A 13,462-nucleotide genomic window follows, 5' to 3' on the forward strand; every position below is an offset into this window, starting at 1 on the left:
GAAAATACATAATAGGGCAACACAAGGTACGTAATGTAAATACATAGACACCGGCATCGGGTGAAGCATACATGAATGTAGAATGGTTAGTGATTATGTTAGTGTTAGAATTAAATTTTAAAAGCTTAGTATGATTATAAGAGATGCAAAAAGAGGATCTGTTTGGGAGAGCTCGCAGAGAGTCGCCACGACCCGGTGCCATCTTGGAGATGTTTTTATTTTGTAACAAAGTATTTATTGTGTACATCTGGCTATTTACTTTTCCTTTATTGCTGTGATATTTAATTTTAATTTATTGCAGTTGAGAATAAGTTTGATCAAGTATTTTATTTTTGTTTCATTCAATGGTTTTCAATACATTCTTTTCTGCCTTTGGAACTGGTGGATGGATTTGGTGAGGATATTATATTCTTCATGAGCCATATACCTGATAAAGAGTTGATTTCTAACTTTGGATCTATCCTGTATATGATGGCAAGTTTTATTTCTGCTTTTGGAACTGCTAATCACACAAATAACAATAACAATCTTACCAGCAATCTAAGTTCTTTCTTGTGTTTTCCTGATTGAAAAGTGATTGGTCGGAAAGTTAACTTGGCAGCCCGACTGATGATGACCTATCCTGGCTTGGTTTCGTGTGATGAAGAGACGCACTATCATGCCAAGATGCCTTCTTCCTACTTTATTGAACTTCCTAAACGAGCGATGAAGGGTGTGGCAAACCCAGGTACTATTTACCAGTACCTCTCCAAAAAGCATCAGAAGTGAGTAAAAATCGTTGGAGCGTGAAGGTCCCTGGTCTTAAAAAATATTTTACTATTCTTACGGGTTCAATTGGCTCGAGAGCTGAGGGATTAATGGTCTCTGCTTAGTGCTTTATAAATATTTGAAAAGCCAAGTGGAACATTTGGAGGAACTGTAAAATATACATAGAATAAAGCTGTCTTTGCTATTTTTCCCAAGAAATACAATCTACTGTTTACAGAAATTTCTACAACAAAGCCCAAGAAAAAACCATCAAGGTTATGTATCTTTGGTGATAATTCAAGGCGCAACACCAATGTTTGACAGTGATTTGTAAATATTGCAATTATTTTAACTTTGTTCCGGACAACTCTGACTCCATTTGATTCTGAGCTAAGCTTCATATCCCACACCATCTGCATCGCCAAGATGGTTTACTTTTACCTCTAATATCGCCTGTTTCAGCCCCAGCTGTGGCCAAAACCATCAACCAAGGTTTTGTTACCTCCAGGTTTGGCTATTCCACTGCCTCCCCTTTTTCACCTATATAGCTGAATTCAATCAAAACCCTCCTATCCACATGTTAATTAACATGAGGTCCTGTACACTCATCACCCCTGTTCTCGCTGATTTGCTTTTAGCTCCTGGTCGATCAATGCCTCACCTTTAATATTTTAATTAGCATTAATGATCATGAATTCTTCCATGACCTTTCCTCTCCCTAACTCTAGACTTCTGAATATTATGCATTCCTCCTACTTTAGTCTCTTGTGCATCCACCCACACCCTTCCCCCCATCATTGCCACCATGTCTTCAAGAAGTAGTATCAGGACAGTTAGAAAATCATAATACAATAAACAACATGGTTTTATGATAGGGAAATCACATTCCTTCAGGACGCAATGAGTATGGTGGATAAAAGGAATCCAACAGACTTATTCTGCTGGGCTCTCCATTCCTGAGACTAAGTGTTGTCGCTAGGGCAGGATTTGTGAAGTTTCATGACAGCAAAACTGGCGGCGAACCTGGACTGATTCAGCAACTGTTAAGGGGCTAGCACTGTCGCCACATGGAAGACAATCAATTCCAATGAGAAACTGTGCTAGATTCACTGGATTCATGATTGACACTCGGAAGGCTCACAAGCTGCAGCCGCTTATAGACACTGTACTTCATACACCCACCATCCCAGACAACAAGATGGCAGAAAGACACGCGGCACCAAGGTTTATCGACGCCAAGCTGGAGGCCCTCCTGGACGCCATGGAGGAAAGGCACGCCACCATGTACCCCGGCCCAGGAAAGAGGCTGTCATCCACTGCCGTTCGCCATGCCTGGGCGCAGGTGGCAGAGGTGGTCAGCGCCACGAGCAACATTGTCCGGACTGGTCAGCAGTGCCGTAAAAACTGCACAACCACCTCAGGGCAGCCAGGGTGAGTAGGCAGCACTATGCCCCTGACACCGATCCCCATCCCACACACCCGTGACCCCCCCACGATCAGGAGAGCAATCGAATCCCGATCCTGCACCACATGCTGGCACCCATACACGCCGCCATGGCCTGGTGTCCTGGCCACTTCGGCAACCAGCTCCCACCACCTGTCGGACTGTCTAACACTGTTGTTTTCTGTTCCCTCCCAACCCCAGGAGAAGGCCGCCTATAACCGCCAGGAGCGGGAGAACACTGGAGGGGACCGCCAGACCTGCAATCCCGCACCGTGGCTGAGGAGAGGGCCCTGGAAAAGGCCAGCAGCCCAGAAGAAAGGGGAGTCGCCATGGCGGAGGTCAGCCACAGACGAGGAAGTGAGAACCGCTTATTTGTTGTTCTCCATGACACGTCTGTTACCACGCCCCCTCATCAACCCCACACCGCCCTCACTCCCACACCATCCTCACCCCCATGCAATCTTCACCCTCATCCTCATTCCCACACCACCCTCAACCCCACCACCCTCACTCACCCGACCCGCGGTTGAATCATGTGTCTTATCGTGAGTCTTGCATGACCTGCTGGTAATGGGGAGGGTCCATCTGGTGTCCCCCGCTTCCCCCCCCTACACTGCCCCCCCCCCACCCCCCCGTGTGTGTCAAGCAGCGATGGGGAAAGCAGCACGGACGGGAGCCCTCAGCCCGAAACCCAGGACACCACGAAGCTCGAATCCAGCGATGACACTGACTTCCCATCCCAGCGTCTCCAACACCCTTCACCATTCCAGAGTCACACCTCAATTGGACACATAGGTGAAAAGGCTCCTGGGACACCCTCTGAAGCACACCACATAGCTGCTCCTGAGCGCGGCCCAGCCACAGTGGGGGCATGGCTGAGAACGGCGGCGGCATTGCCCAGGTGCTGGCCGACGTGGCGCAGACACAGATGGAGATGGCCCAGAGGAAGATTATGCAGTCGCTGACTGATGTTGCACACACCCAGAATGTAGTGGCATAGTTGCAACATGATGTGGCGCAGTCCCGGACGAAGGTGATCCACTCCCTGTACTCCATGGCCATGAGCATGCAGACTCTGGCCAAGGCGAGAGCGGGCCATCAGGATTGGCAGCGCCAGGTCGCAGAAGTGCCTCCGGGAAAGCTCCGCTCGCATGCCTGTCCCGTGGAGTAGCCTGGAGCCATCGGACATCCTGACGGAGGAGGAGGGGATTGGGCCTGTGCCAGTGACACCCGCAGGGGAGGTGCTGGAACACCACAGCACCTCAGACTCCCCCCCCCCCCCACCCCCTCTCTCCCTGGTGCATCTGGTGGGCAGCGGGCAGAACAGGGTGTCACCACGCCATCTGGGACACCCGAGCTGCAGCTGGACTCATTCAGGCCTGGTCGCCCCAGAAGACGGCCTCCAAAGAGGACCCAGGTCACAGGGCGGGAATTGCAGCAGGCTGCCTCCATTACTGGTGTACTGTCTGGGGGTCCACCTCGATGTGCCGTTAGGGCCCGTAACGCCAGGAAGTTAGACATCAGTTAAGTTGACGTGGGTGCAGGGCACAGTTTGATTATAGCAGCTAGAGCACATATATGTATATATTTGTGCACATTAAACAGCTGTTCACACTGTTACATTCTGCCTCGGTGCTCTGTCAGATGGGTGTGAGAGGTGGGCAAGTCTGGGCCAGAGAGGGAGCACAGAGGGGTGGGAGAGGAGGGGAATGGGTGGATGTTGTGGGTGGTCTGGGCTCCCATCCTCCTCCCCCCCCTCACCCCCATCCACCACCACCCCAGGAATCCAATGGCAACATGTGATGGAATGGCCAGCAGGAATTACCCAGGTGAATGGTGGGAGGTGCTGCCATGGGCAGGAGTCTGACATTGTCAAACACTGCGGGGCACCAGAGCTCATTGCAGAGCAGGTTCTTATCATCCTCCATCCCAAGGACCAGATCCGCTTGTGGTGATATGCACATAGGCATATCTATGTATAACTGTACATAGTTGCACCAATGAATATCTCTGCATATAACAGCACCAGTGTACTTAGCAACACATGTAGTGACAATTATGACCTCCCGCCAGCAGGTGGAACCAGGCAGCAATAGAGACATATATATACCAGGGGGCGGACGAGTCAGGGGCACTTGGTAGCAGGTCGGACAACGGGACAGTCGCATCTCTCCTTAGCCTCACAGTAACATAGACATAATTGTTTGAACATAGAATTGCATGGTTACCATTCTGCATGTCAAGAATAAATACTTATTACAACCACATCTACATGTTCTTTATGTGCCGCAATGACCAGGGGAGCCATAGAATACACCATGGTACCAGGCTGCTGAAGAACTAGAGGTAACCACAAAAAGACAAACCATGTGGCAGAATAGAAGAAACGAAACGAACAACCGCTCTACCAACCTGCTAATCTAAGGATTTGCGACTTCACGCAACGCAAGATGGTGAAGTGCGATATGGATGGTTTGAAGGTACTCCACATGCTTCAAGTCTTGGGCAATCTGTACTCAAACTGGCATGGTTTTAAACAGCAGTTTGAACTCTTTCTTTTGGCCCATGGCTACAGGCGCTGCCTGAAGAAAGGCGCATTGCGTTGCTGCTAACTACAGCAGGTTCTCAAGCGCTTGAACTGTACAATTGGTTTGAGAATGAAGAACAAAGCTACGAGGAGGTGATTCAGCATTTTGATCGCCAGTGTTCTCCTAAGATAAATGAGACTTTTCATCAATATGTGTTCCATGACCACGCCAAGAAAGGCAAGCAATCCTTTGACAACTTTGTGACGGATCTGCGATTAAAGGCCCAGTCGTGCAATTTTGAACAGTTGCAATCTTCAATGATCCGGGATCAAATCGTTTATGGGATCTTGGATGTTGGATTCGAGAACGGTTGTTAAGGGAAGACAACCGCGCGTTGGATGCCACCATCAGAATGCGGCAAGCGAGTGAACTCTGCGCATCGGATCGTGGCCTTCAGCTTAGTAAGTGTTGGTGCCATTCCGGGAAGTGATGCAGCCGCCATAAATGCTATGACGCAGTTCAGTACGAAACGTGATCTCGATGAGGGTGGCCATTTTGAGCCCACCGCTATGCAATGTCAGAAGAAGCTTGCTTGCGATGTGAGCAGCCATTTTGAACACACCAATACGAGACATCAGAAGAAACACTGCCACCTTCCAGGTTCAATTCTGGCTTGGGTCACTGTCTGTGTGGAGTCTGCACATCCTCCCCGTGTGTGCGTGGGTTTCCTCCGGCTGCTCCGGTTTCCTCCCACAGTCCAAAGATGTGCAGATTAGGTGGATTGGCCATGATAAATTGGCTTTAGTGTCCAAAATTGCCCTTAGTGTTGGGTGGGGTTACTGGGTTATGGGGATAGGGTGGAGGTGTTGACCTTGGGAAGGGTGCTCTTTCCAAGAACCGGTGCAGACTCGATGGGCCGAATGGCCTCCTTCTGCACTGCAAATTCTATGATAATCTATGATTTTTGTGCCAAATTGTGGCAACGGCGACTCGCCACGACAATGCCCTGCTTCCAAAAGAAATTGTCACAAGAGTGGCATTTTGCTCGCCGATGTGCAGTTGATCAGGCAGAGAAAAGAGTCCAGAGAAGGACAAAAGGGACCACTAACGGGCCGATGTGGATATGATTATGAAAAATGAGTCGACTGATTCGGCTGGCCCGAACAAAGATGTGATGCTTACAGTCTGCAGTCACAGTGAAGCAAATTCAGGAACCACCGAGGAAAGATGGACAATCCTGGTGATGCTCAATGGAACGACCATCAAGCGCAAACTTGATACAGGAGCAAGAGCAAACCTGATAACCTGATTCTGGTCTTGGTGGTGCAGCGGTTAAAGATCGTACTTCACATTGCTCCGGCAGGAATGATTCTGAAGGACTACAATGAGCATCAGATCCTAACCTTGGGAGAATGTGAGCTGGATGTCACTGTCAATGAGGGAACACACAAAATACGATTCTCCGTGGTGGAGGTGGAGTGTGAATTGCTTATTGGGGTGCAGGCCTGTGAAGAGCTCGAGCTCATCAAGAGGGTGTACACCACATTGCATGGCACCCCCCCGACATATCTCAGTGGAGACTATCTCCAAGACACATCGGAGGTATTTCTGGGGTTTGGTACCCATCCGTTCACCGTTCGCATATAAGTAAAGGAGGATGCGAGACCGGTAGTGCATGCACCCAGGTGGGTTCCTGCCTCACTGTGCGTGAAACTCTAGGCTGAGCTAGAACGGATGACGACCTTGGGTGTCATTAGCCTCCTAGAAAAGCCCACCGACTGGGTAAACTCGATGATGTGCATGAAGAAACGGAATGGGGACCTGAGAATTTCCATGGATTCTAAGGACCTTAATGAGAGCATTAAAAGGGAGCACTACCCCATCCCAAAAGGGAGGAAATTGCTTGCAAAATGGCTGGAGCAACACGCTTCAGCAAACTTGATGGGTCGCAGGGCTTCTGGCAGCTCAAGCTTGATGAGGCAAACACAAGACTGTGCACTTTCACCACACCCTTTGGCCAGTACTGTCGTCAGAGGATGCCCTTCGGGATTATCTCTTTATTGGAAATATTTCATCAGGCCATGGAGCACATAGTGGAAGGGCTGCCGGGTGTCCATGTATAGGGGCAGCACGGTAGCATTGTGGATAGCACAATTGCTTCACAGCTCCAGGGTCCCAGGTTCGATTCCGGCTTGGGTCACTGTCTGTGCGGAGTCTGCACGTTCTCCCCGTGTGTGCGTGGGTTTCCTCCGGGTGCTCCGGTTTCCTCCCACAGTCCAAAGATGTGCAGGTTAGGTGGATTGGCCGTGATAAATTGCCCTTAGTGTCCAAAATTGCCCTTAGTGTTGGGTGGGGTTACTGGGTTATGGGGATAGGGTGGAGGTGTTGACCTTGGGTAGGGTGCTCTTTCCAAAAGCCGGTGCAGACTCGATGGGCCGAATGGCCTCCTGCTGCACTGTAAATTCTATATGTTGACGACATCATAATCTGGGGGTCCACGCGTGAGGAACATGATGCACATTTTTTTCAAGTGCTTCAAAGGGTCAGTCAAAATGGCCTCAAGCTCAATCAGACAAAATGCCAAGTTGGCGTGGATAACATCACCTTTCTAGGAGATAGGTTATCATCAAAGGGGGTGCAACCAGATGATGAGAAGATCAAGGCCATCATCAAGATGTTGAGGCCAACAGATAAAAAGGGTGTACTACCCTTCTGGGCATGATCAACTTTGTGGGAAAGTTCATTCTCAACCTTGCCTCCAAGGCGTCGCAGCTCACGGAGTCCGTTAAGAAGGATGTGGTCTTCCAGTGGTCACCAAAGCATGAGCAAGAATGGAGAGCGCTCTGTATTTCTCTTAACGACAGCACCCATCCTGGCCTTTTTCGACACGGACCAGGAGATCAGAATCTCCATGGATGAATCTCAGGATGGGATAGGGGCGGTATTGTTGCAAGACTGCAATGGGGATTGGCTGCCAGTAGCATATGCTTCAAGGGCCATGATGGGCGCAGAGCTCAAATATGCACAAATCGAGACGGAATGCCTGGGACTTGTTGCGGGGCTCAAAAAGTTTCATCATTATGTGTATGGACTTCCCACATTTTTAATTGAGATGGATCACAGGCTGCTGGTTGCGATAGTCCACAAGACCCTATGCCAGATGTCCCTGCGGATACAACGGCTCATGATGAAACTCCAGCAGTCTGACTTCAACTTGATATACACGCCATGCAAATTTCTGACTGTTGCTGACACATTCTGAAGAGCTGTGTCCATAAATGATGTTTGTTCAAGGGGGCACAAAGTTCAATTACATGTCGACATGGTGGCTGCGTCACTGCCAATATCTGATGAGAAATCAAAGCTCATCAAGGCAGAAACGGCCAAGGATCCAGTACTTCAAAAGATTAGCAGGTGTCTAAAGCAAGGTTGGCCAAAAGGTTCCTGCCCCGCCTACTACAATGTTCCCGCCGAGCTCAGTGAGGCAGATGGTCTGCTTTTAAGGCAGCGCAGAATCGTTATCCCGCACTCGCTACAGCCGCTCATGCTAAAAAAGCTTCACAAAGGGCATTGAAAAATGCAAACGCACGGCCCGGGAAACGATATACAGGCCAGGCATTATGCAGGACATAGCAGGTATGGAGGAACAATGCGATACCTGTCAAACAGTTCGCTGCAGGCAGGGCAAGGAGCCCATGCAAGTGGAAGGCGTCGTTGCCAGTCCGTGGCATTAAGTCGGTATGGACTTGTTCCACTTTCAAGGGAGAGACTACCTGGTTGTCATTGATTACTTCTCAAATTGCCCCGAGGTGGCGCAGTTGCCCAACGCAACTGATGGCTGTGTGATGCAGCAGGTCAAATCGATCTATGTCCTACCTCCTCACGCTCCCTCATCAGCCACAACGTTAGTTTCACGATTTTTAAAAGCCCAAAGTGAACCTCGCCATCCGGAATTCGGCCCATTGGAGGCGAAGAAAAGCGGAGGCCCCGTAGAATATCGGTTGGGTCCACTAATGATAGGAGCCAATGGTGTTACCTGTACGTACATTCTGGAATGCATTGACTTTGCTGTTGAGGCGATGGAGGATTGTGATTTTCCGTGATTTCGGTGCCGCCGCGATTTAGGTGTCAGAACCGATTTTCCGCCCAATCGTATTTCCTTAGTCCTGATTCCGCTGTCAGCCAATGGGGAATCCCTCCCATTTTTTTATATCACCAAAAAGCATTCAAGGAGGTTCTGCATAAAATGGTCACTGTTCAAGATAAGAGTTCATGGCCTTGGAGGTAACATATTAGCGTGGATAAAGGACCGGCTATCTAACAAGAAAAACAGAATAGGGATAAATATTATTTTTAGGTCAGCAAACAATAATAAATGGGATTACCACAGGAATCAGTGCTTCGACTTGACTATTCTCAACCATATTAAAAATTGGGTAAAGGGACTGAGTGTATTGTGGCCACTTTTGCTGATAATATAAAGATAAGGGGCGGGATTCTCCCCTACCTGGCAGGGCGGGCGGTCCCGGAGCCGAGGAGGACCTCCGCACCAACAGGGGCTAGGCGCTGGGGCCGTGCCAACCGATGCGGAAGGGGCTTGGCACTGTGCCAACTGGCGCCGAAGGGCCTCAACCAGCCGCCGCGAGTTGACGCATGCGCGGGAGTGGCAGCATGTACTGGCGTCATCCCAGCGCTTGCGCAGGGGGGGTTCGTCTCCGCACCAGACATGGCGGAGGTCAACAGCAGCCGGTGCGGAGGGAAAGAGTGCCCCCACTGCACAGGCCCGCCCGCGGATCGGTAGGCCCCGATCGAGGGCCAGGCCACCGTGGGGGCACCCCCTGGGGCCAGATCCCCCCGCGCCCCCACAAGGACCCTGGAGGCCGCCCGCAGAGCCAGGTCCCCCCGGTAAGTACCAGGTCTAATTTCTGCCAGCGGGACCGGCCTAATACGGGCGGCCGCGCGGGCCAGAGAATCGCCGGGGGGTGCCACTGACAGTGGCCGCCGACCAGCACAGCACGATTCCCGACCCCGCCAAAATCCCGGCGCCGGAGAATTCAGCAGCCAGTGGGGGCGAGATTCACGCTGCCCCCTGCCGATTCTCCAGCCCGGCGTGGGGTTGGAGAATCCCACCCAAGTTGTGAGAAGGCACAAAGGGGTCAATTTTCCAGCCATGTTGCGCTAAGCACAAAACTCGCTATGTCGGGAAAACTCAGCATGAGGGCAAAAACGGGATTTGCGCTGGGCGCAAAACAGTTTCCGATCTTCCTTGGCCCTCCCAGCTAGTACGAACTGGATCTCCCCCAGTAAGGGCGAAAAGCTGATTTAAATGAATTTGACTGAATTTCAATCTCATTAACAAGATTGAAGTCAGGCCTTCCGGCCTCCTGGAATGTTCCCACCCCCCATCGCAGTGGGAAATCACCCAGGCACGAATCACTACTGGTCCTTAAAAGTGGGGAGCAGGTGCCATGGACACCAAGGGGGAGCAAGAAGATCAGTAGGGCTCAACACTTACCTCCAGGGTGCACAAGGGCAATTCAGCCGCTTCCATGGTGCTGGGGGAGGGGTTCGCCATGCGAGCTGGGCCTTAGGGTGCTTGGGCTGGGTTGAAGTACTTCAAGTTGGGGGACTAAAGTTGGGATGAAAGTTGCATGGCTAGTCTTCTGCCTGCTTGCTGAAAAACCTTTAAAGTATTTCATCTGAGGTCAATTTCAAAGCCCAGTCAGGTTTAAATGGCACCTTCACTCTCTGTTTGCTTTAAGGGCTATGTGGTTTTTTTGTTGACATTCCATTTCATGCCCCATTAGTTATTACAAGCACCAGGTTTGGCAGCTGTTGTCTCAATCAAACGAGCTTTTCAGATATTAACACAGCACTTCATGCTCCATAAACCTTGAAGTTGAATGGTGTGTCTTTCCTGGAAGGTAGTTTTCACCTTTAGAGCAGGTGTCTCCATTCAGAAATTATAGTTCAAGGGTTTCCCAATGAGGACCTTCTCACAGTCACTGTTATTCTCTACATGAGCACCAGAGAGCTGAGTACAATCTCCCACATATTGCTAACAATGGCTGGGGGGAATCAGGGCTCCTGATCTGGGTGGGGTGAGGGGGGGTCTAAAGACTTGGGCTGGCTGTATGTCACTCAGAGAGTGAAGACTGGACCATGACATGCAAAGGGTGGCAGAGCAGGGCAATATTTGATACCCCGCTGGGGTTTTAAGTCACAGGTCATGCACAGGCTGCCCAGGTGCATTGAGTATTATGGCATGACAGCAATAAGATTGCAAGATGCACAAGCCTGAGTATCTACAGTGCATATTGGCCTGGCCCTTGACTGCCTCTGAAAGGATTTGTACCCTCTCACATTTCTGTGACTCATACTCATCAGCAAATTGGCCATCATCAGATTATAATAATCTGCACGGGGCATACTGTGTGGGAATGATTGCTTTCCCCATGCTCCTTGAGGAGTACGAGCTGCCCCGCTAGGGGCGAGGTAGCTTACATGTACCTGTATAAAAAGTTGGCCAGTCTGGAACCAACCGACAAGAAAGAAAGTACCTGGCGAGGTTCTGCCGGTACTCATGTATATCATTGTTATAAAATAAATGTTTGCTTTTTGCTTACTTGGACTCCCCGAGCCTTATTAAACTGATGATGAGGGTAAACCTGGAACAATTGACGTGTAACTTATACAGCTGATAAGTTACCTCCCCACGTTGGTTTTCTTTTCTCCTGGACCACGTCGCGAAGTTGAGTGAGTGACGATGCTGCTATTTGGTCATTTGGATGCTTTTGACCCAGGTATGGAACCCTGGAATCAGTATGCAGAGCGAATGCGGTACTTCTGCAGAGTCAATAATATCACAGAAAAACACGACAGACCGTAATTTTGCTGACGGCCTGCGGAGAGCATACGTTTGGAGTGATCCGGGGCCTCACATTTCCAGAGGCGACAGACTCAATGAAGTTTGACCAGCTAGTCATGTTGGTGGGATAGCATTTCAACCCAACCCTGTTTATCATCGTTCCGTGATACAGGTTCAATTCCACGGAACGGTCCACCGGAGAGTCCGTTGCAGAATTTGTTTTGTGACTTCAAAAGATTGTTGAATATTGTGAGTACGGCACTAGTGGATATAATAATAATCTTTATTATTGTCACATGTCGGCTTACATTAACATTGCAATGAAGTTACTATGAAAGTCCTCCACTCGCCACACTCTGGCGCCTTTTCGGGTATACTGAGGGAGAATTCAAAATGTCCAATTCACCTAACAAGCATGTCTTTCAGGACTTGTGGGAGGAAACCGGAGCACTCGGAAGAAACCCATGCAGACACGGGGAGAACGTACAGACTCTGCACAAACAGTGACTCAAGCCGGAATCAAACCTGGGACCCTGGCGCTGTGAAGCAACAGTGCTAACCACAGTGCTACCGGATATGCTCCATGATCGTTAGGTCTGCTGGGTAAATGACAATGAAACACAATAGAAACTTCTGGGTGAAAGGTTCCTCATGTTTCAATAAGTGCTACAAATCTCCCTTTTTCATGAAAAGGCAGCAAGGGGTGTTCATAGTATGGAAGTGAATGTTATCCACCACCGCCCCCCCCCCCCAGGTGGTTCCTCTATGGCTCGGATGGAACGCTACAGTGATTCCAGCCATTGGTTACAGAGCATGGCACCACACCACATACCAGGACTCTGCTGACATTGATTCCGCCCCCTGCGTGAAGTGTGGCCATCGCACTAGATGTAGCCGCAGGCGGAAGGAGAGCTGACGCCTCTGGTGCCCTGATCATGGTAGATGTCAACCCCGTGGTAAGGCCCTATATTTGGACGACCCGGATGAGGCTGAGATGCATCTCAATTGTGTGCCGTGCCCTATATAGCCACGATTCACATTCCGCTACAGGCCAATGGACATTTTCTCGGATGGAGTTGGACACCGAAACTGCTGCTTCGTTAGTGGCGCAACACACCTTTGACCAGATCAGGCAAGGAGTGAGTACCTTGTCATTGATGGGTACGGCAGCTTGGTTGGCCACGTATACCTGGGGTCTACGTTCGCTCCAGTGGTTTACAGCAATCAGCTGATGGCTCATCATGGTGCAACGTATGGCCCTAACTTGTTGGGCTATGATTGGCTGTGAAGATTGATTGGCAATATGTTTTGAAGTGGGGATGGGGAGCTTAGGCTCAGTAATGAGAATGTTCCACCATGTTTTTTGACCAGGCCTCAGTATCATTAAGGGGTCATGGCTTCTATCCAGATGGACCCGGAGGCCCAACCCAATATTTATGGACCCACCCAATCCCTTACGCCATCATCGGGAAGGTCAAGATCTAGCTTTGATGGTTGGAAAGTTTGGGAATCATCCGGCCGATGCATTTCGCTGACTGGGCAGCACAGGTGGTCCCGGTGCTGATGCTGGATCAGACAGTTCACCTTTGTGGCGGTGAACACGGCTTCCAGGTTAGACCGTTAACCGCTGCCCAGGATAGAGGATCTATACACTACGTTGGATAGTGGATCGGCGTTTACAAAACCCGACATGGGTAACGCTTATTTTGCAACTACGTTTGGATAAGTATGTGACTACCAACACACACAAGCGTCTATATGAATACACCCGGCGTCCATCTGGCGTGTCCTCCGTGTGTGCTGTAATTCACCGTGTGATGGAAGGCACCTTGCGCGACTTACTGCATGTTGCCGTCTACCTCAATGACGTTCTGA

The 13,462-nt window shown here is 50.0% G+C and overlaps 1 protein-coding gene across 1 annotated transcript in view; it reads left to right on the top strand.

The window, feature by feature from the left end:
* The window catches only part of LOC140389787 (adenylate cyclase type 10-like), a 452,930-nt gene that overhangs the window by 114,934 nt on the left and 324,534 nt on the right, over positions 1-13,462 (top strand). Inside the window, exon 11 of the mRNA XM_072474312.1 lies at positions 575-764. Within this exon, the coding sequence (XP_072330413.1) occupies positions 575-764 (190 nt within the window). The remainder of the gene's footprint in view (positions 1-574; positions 765-13,462) is intronic.

The sequence above is a fragment of the Scyliorhinus torazame genome, chromosome 2, assembly GCF_047496885.1.
Source record: "Scyliorhinus torazame isolate Kashiwa2021f chromosome 2, sScyTor2.1, whole genome shotgun sequence".
Classification (NCBI taxonomy): domain Eukaryota; kingdom Metazoa; phylum Chordata; class Chondrichthyes; order Carcharhiniformes; family Scyliorhinidae; genus Scyliorhinus; species Scyliorhinus torazame.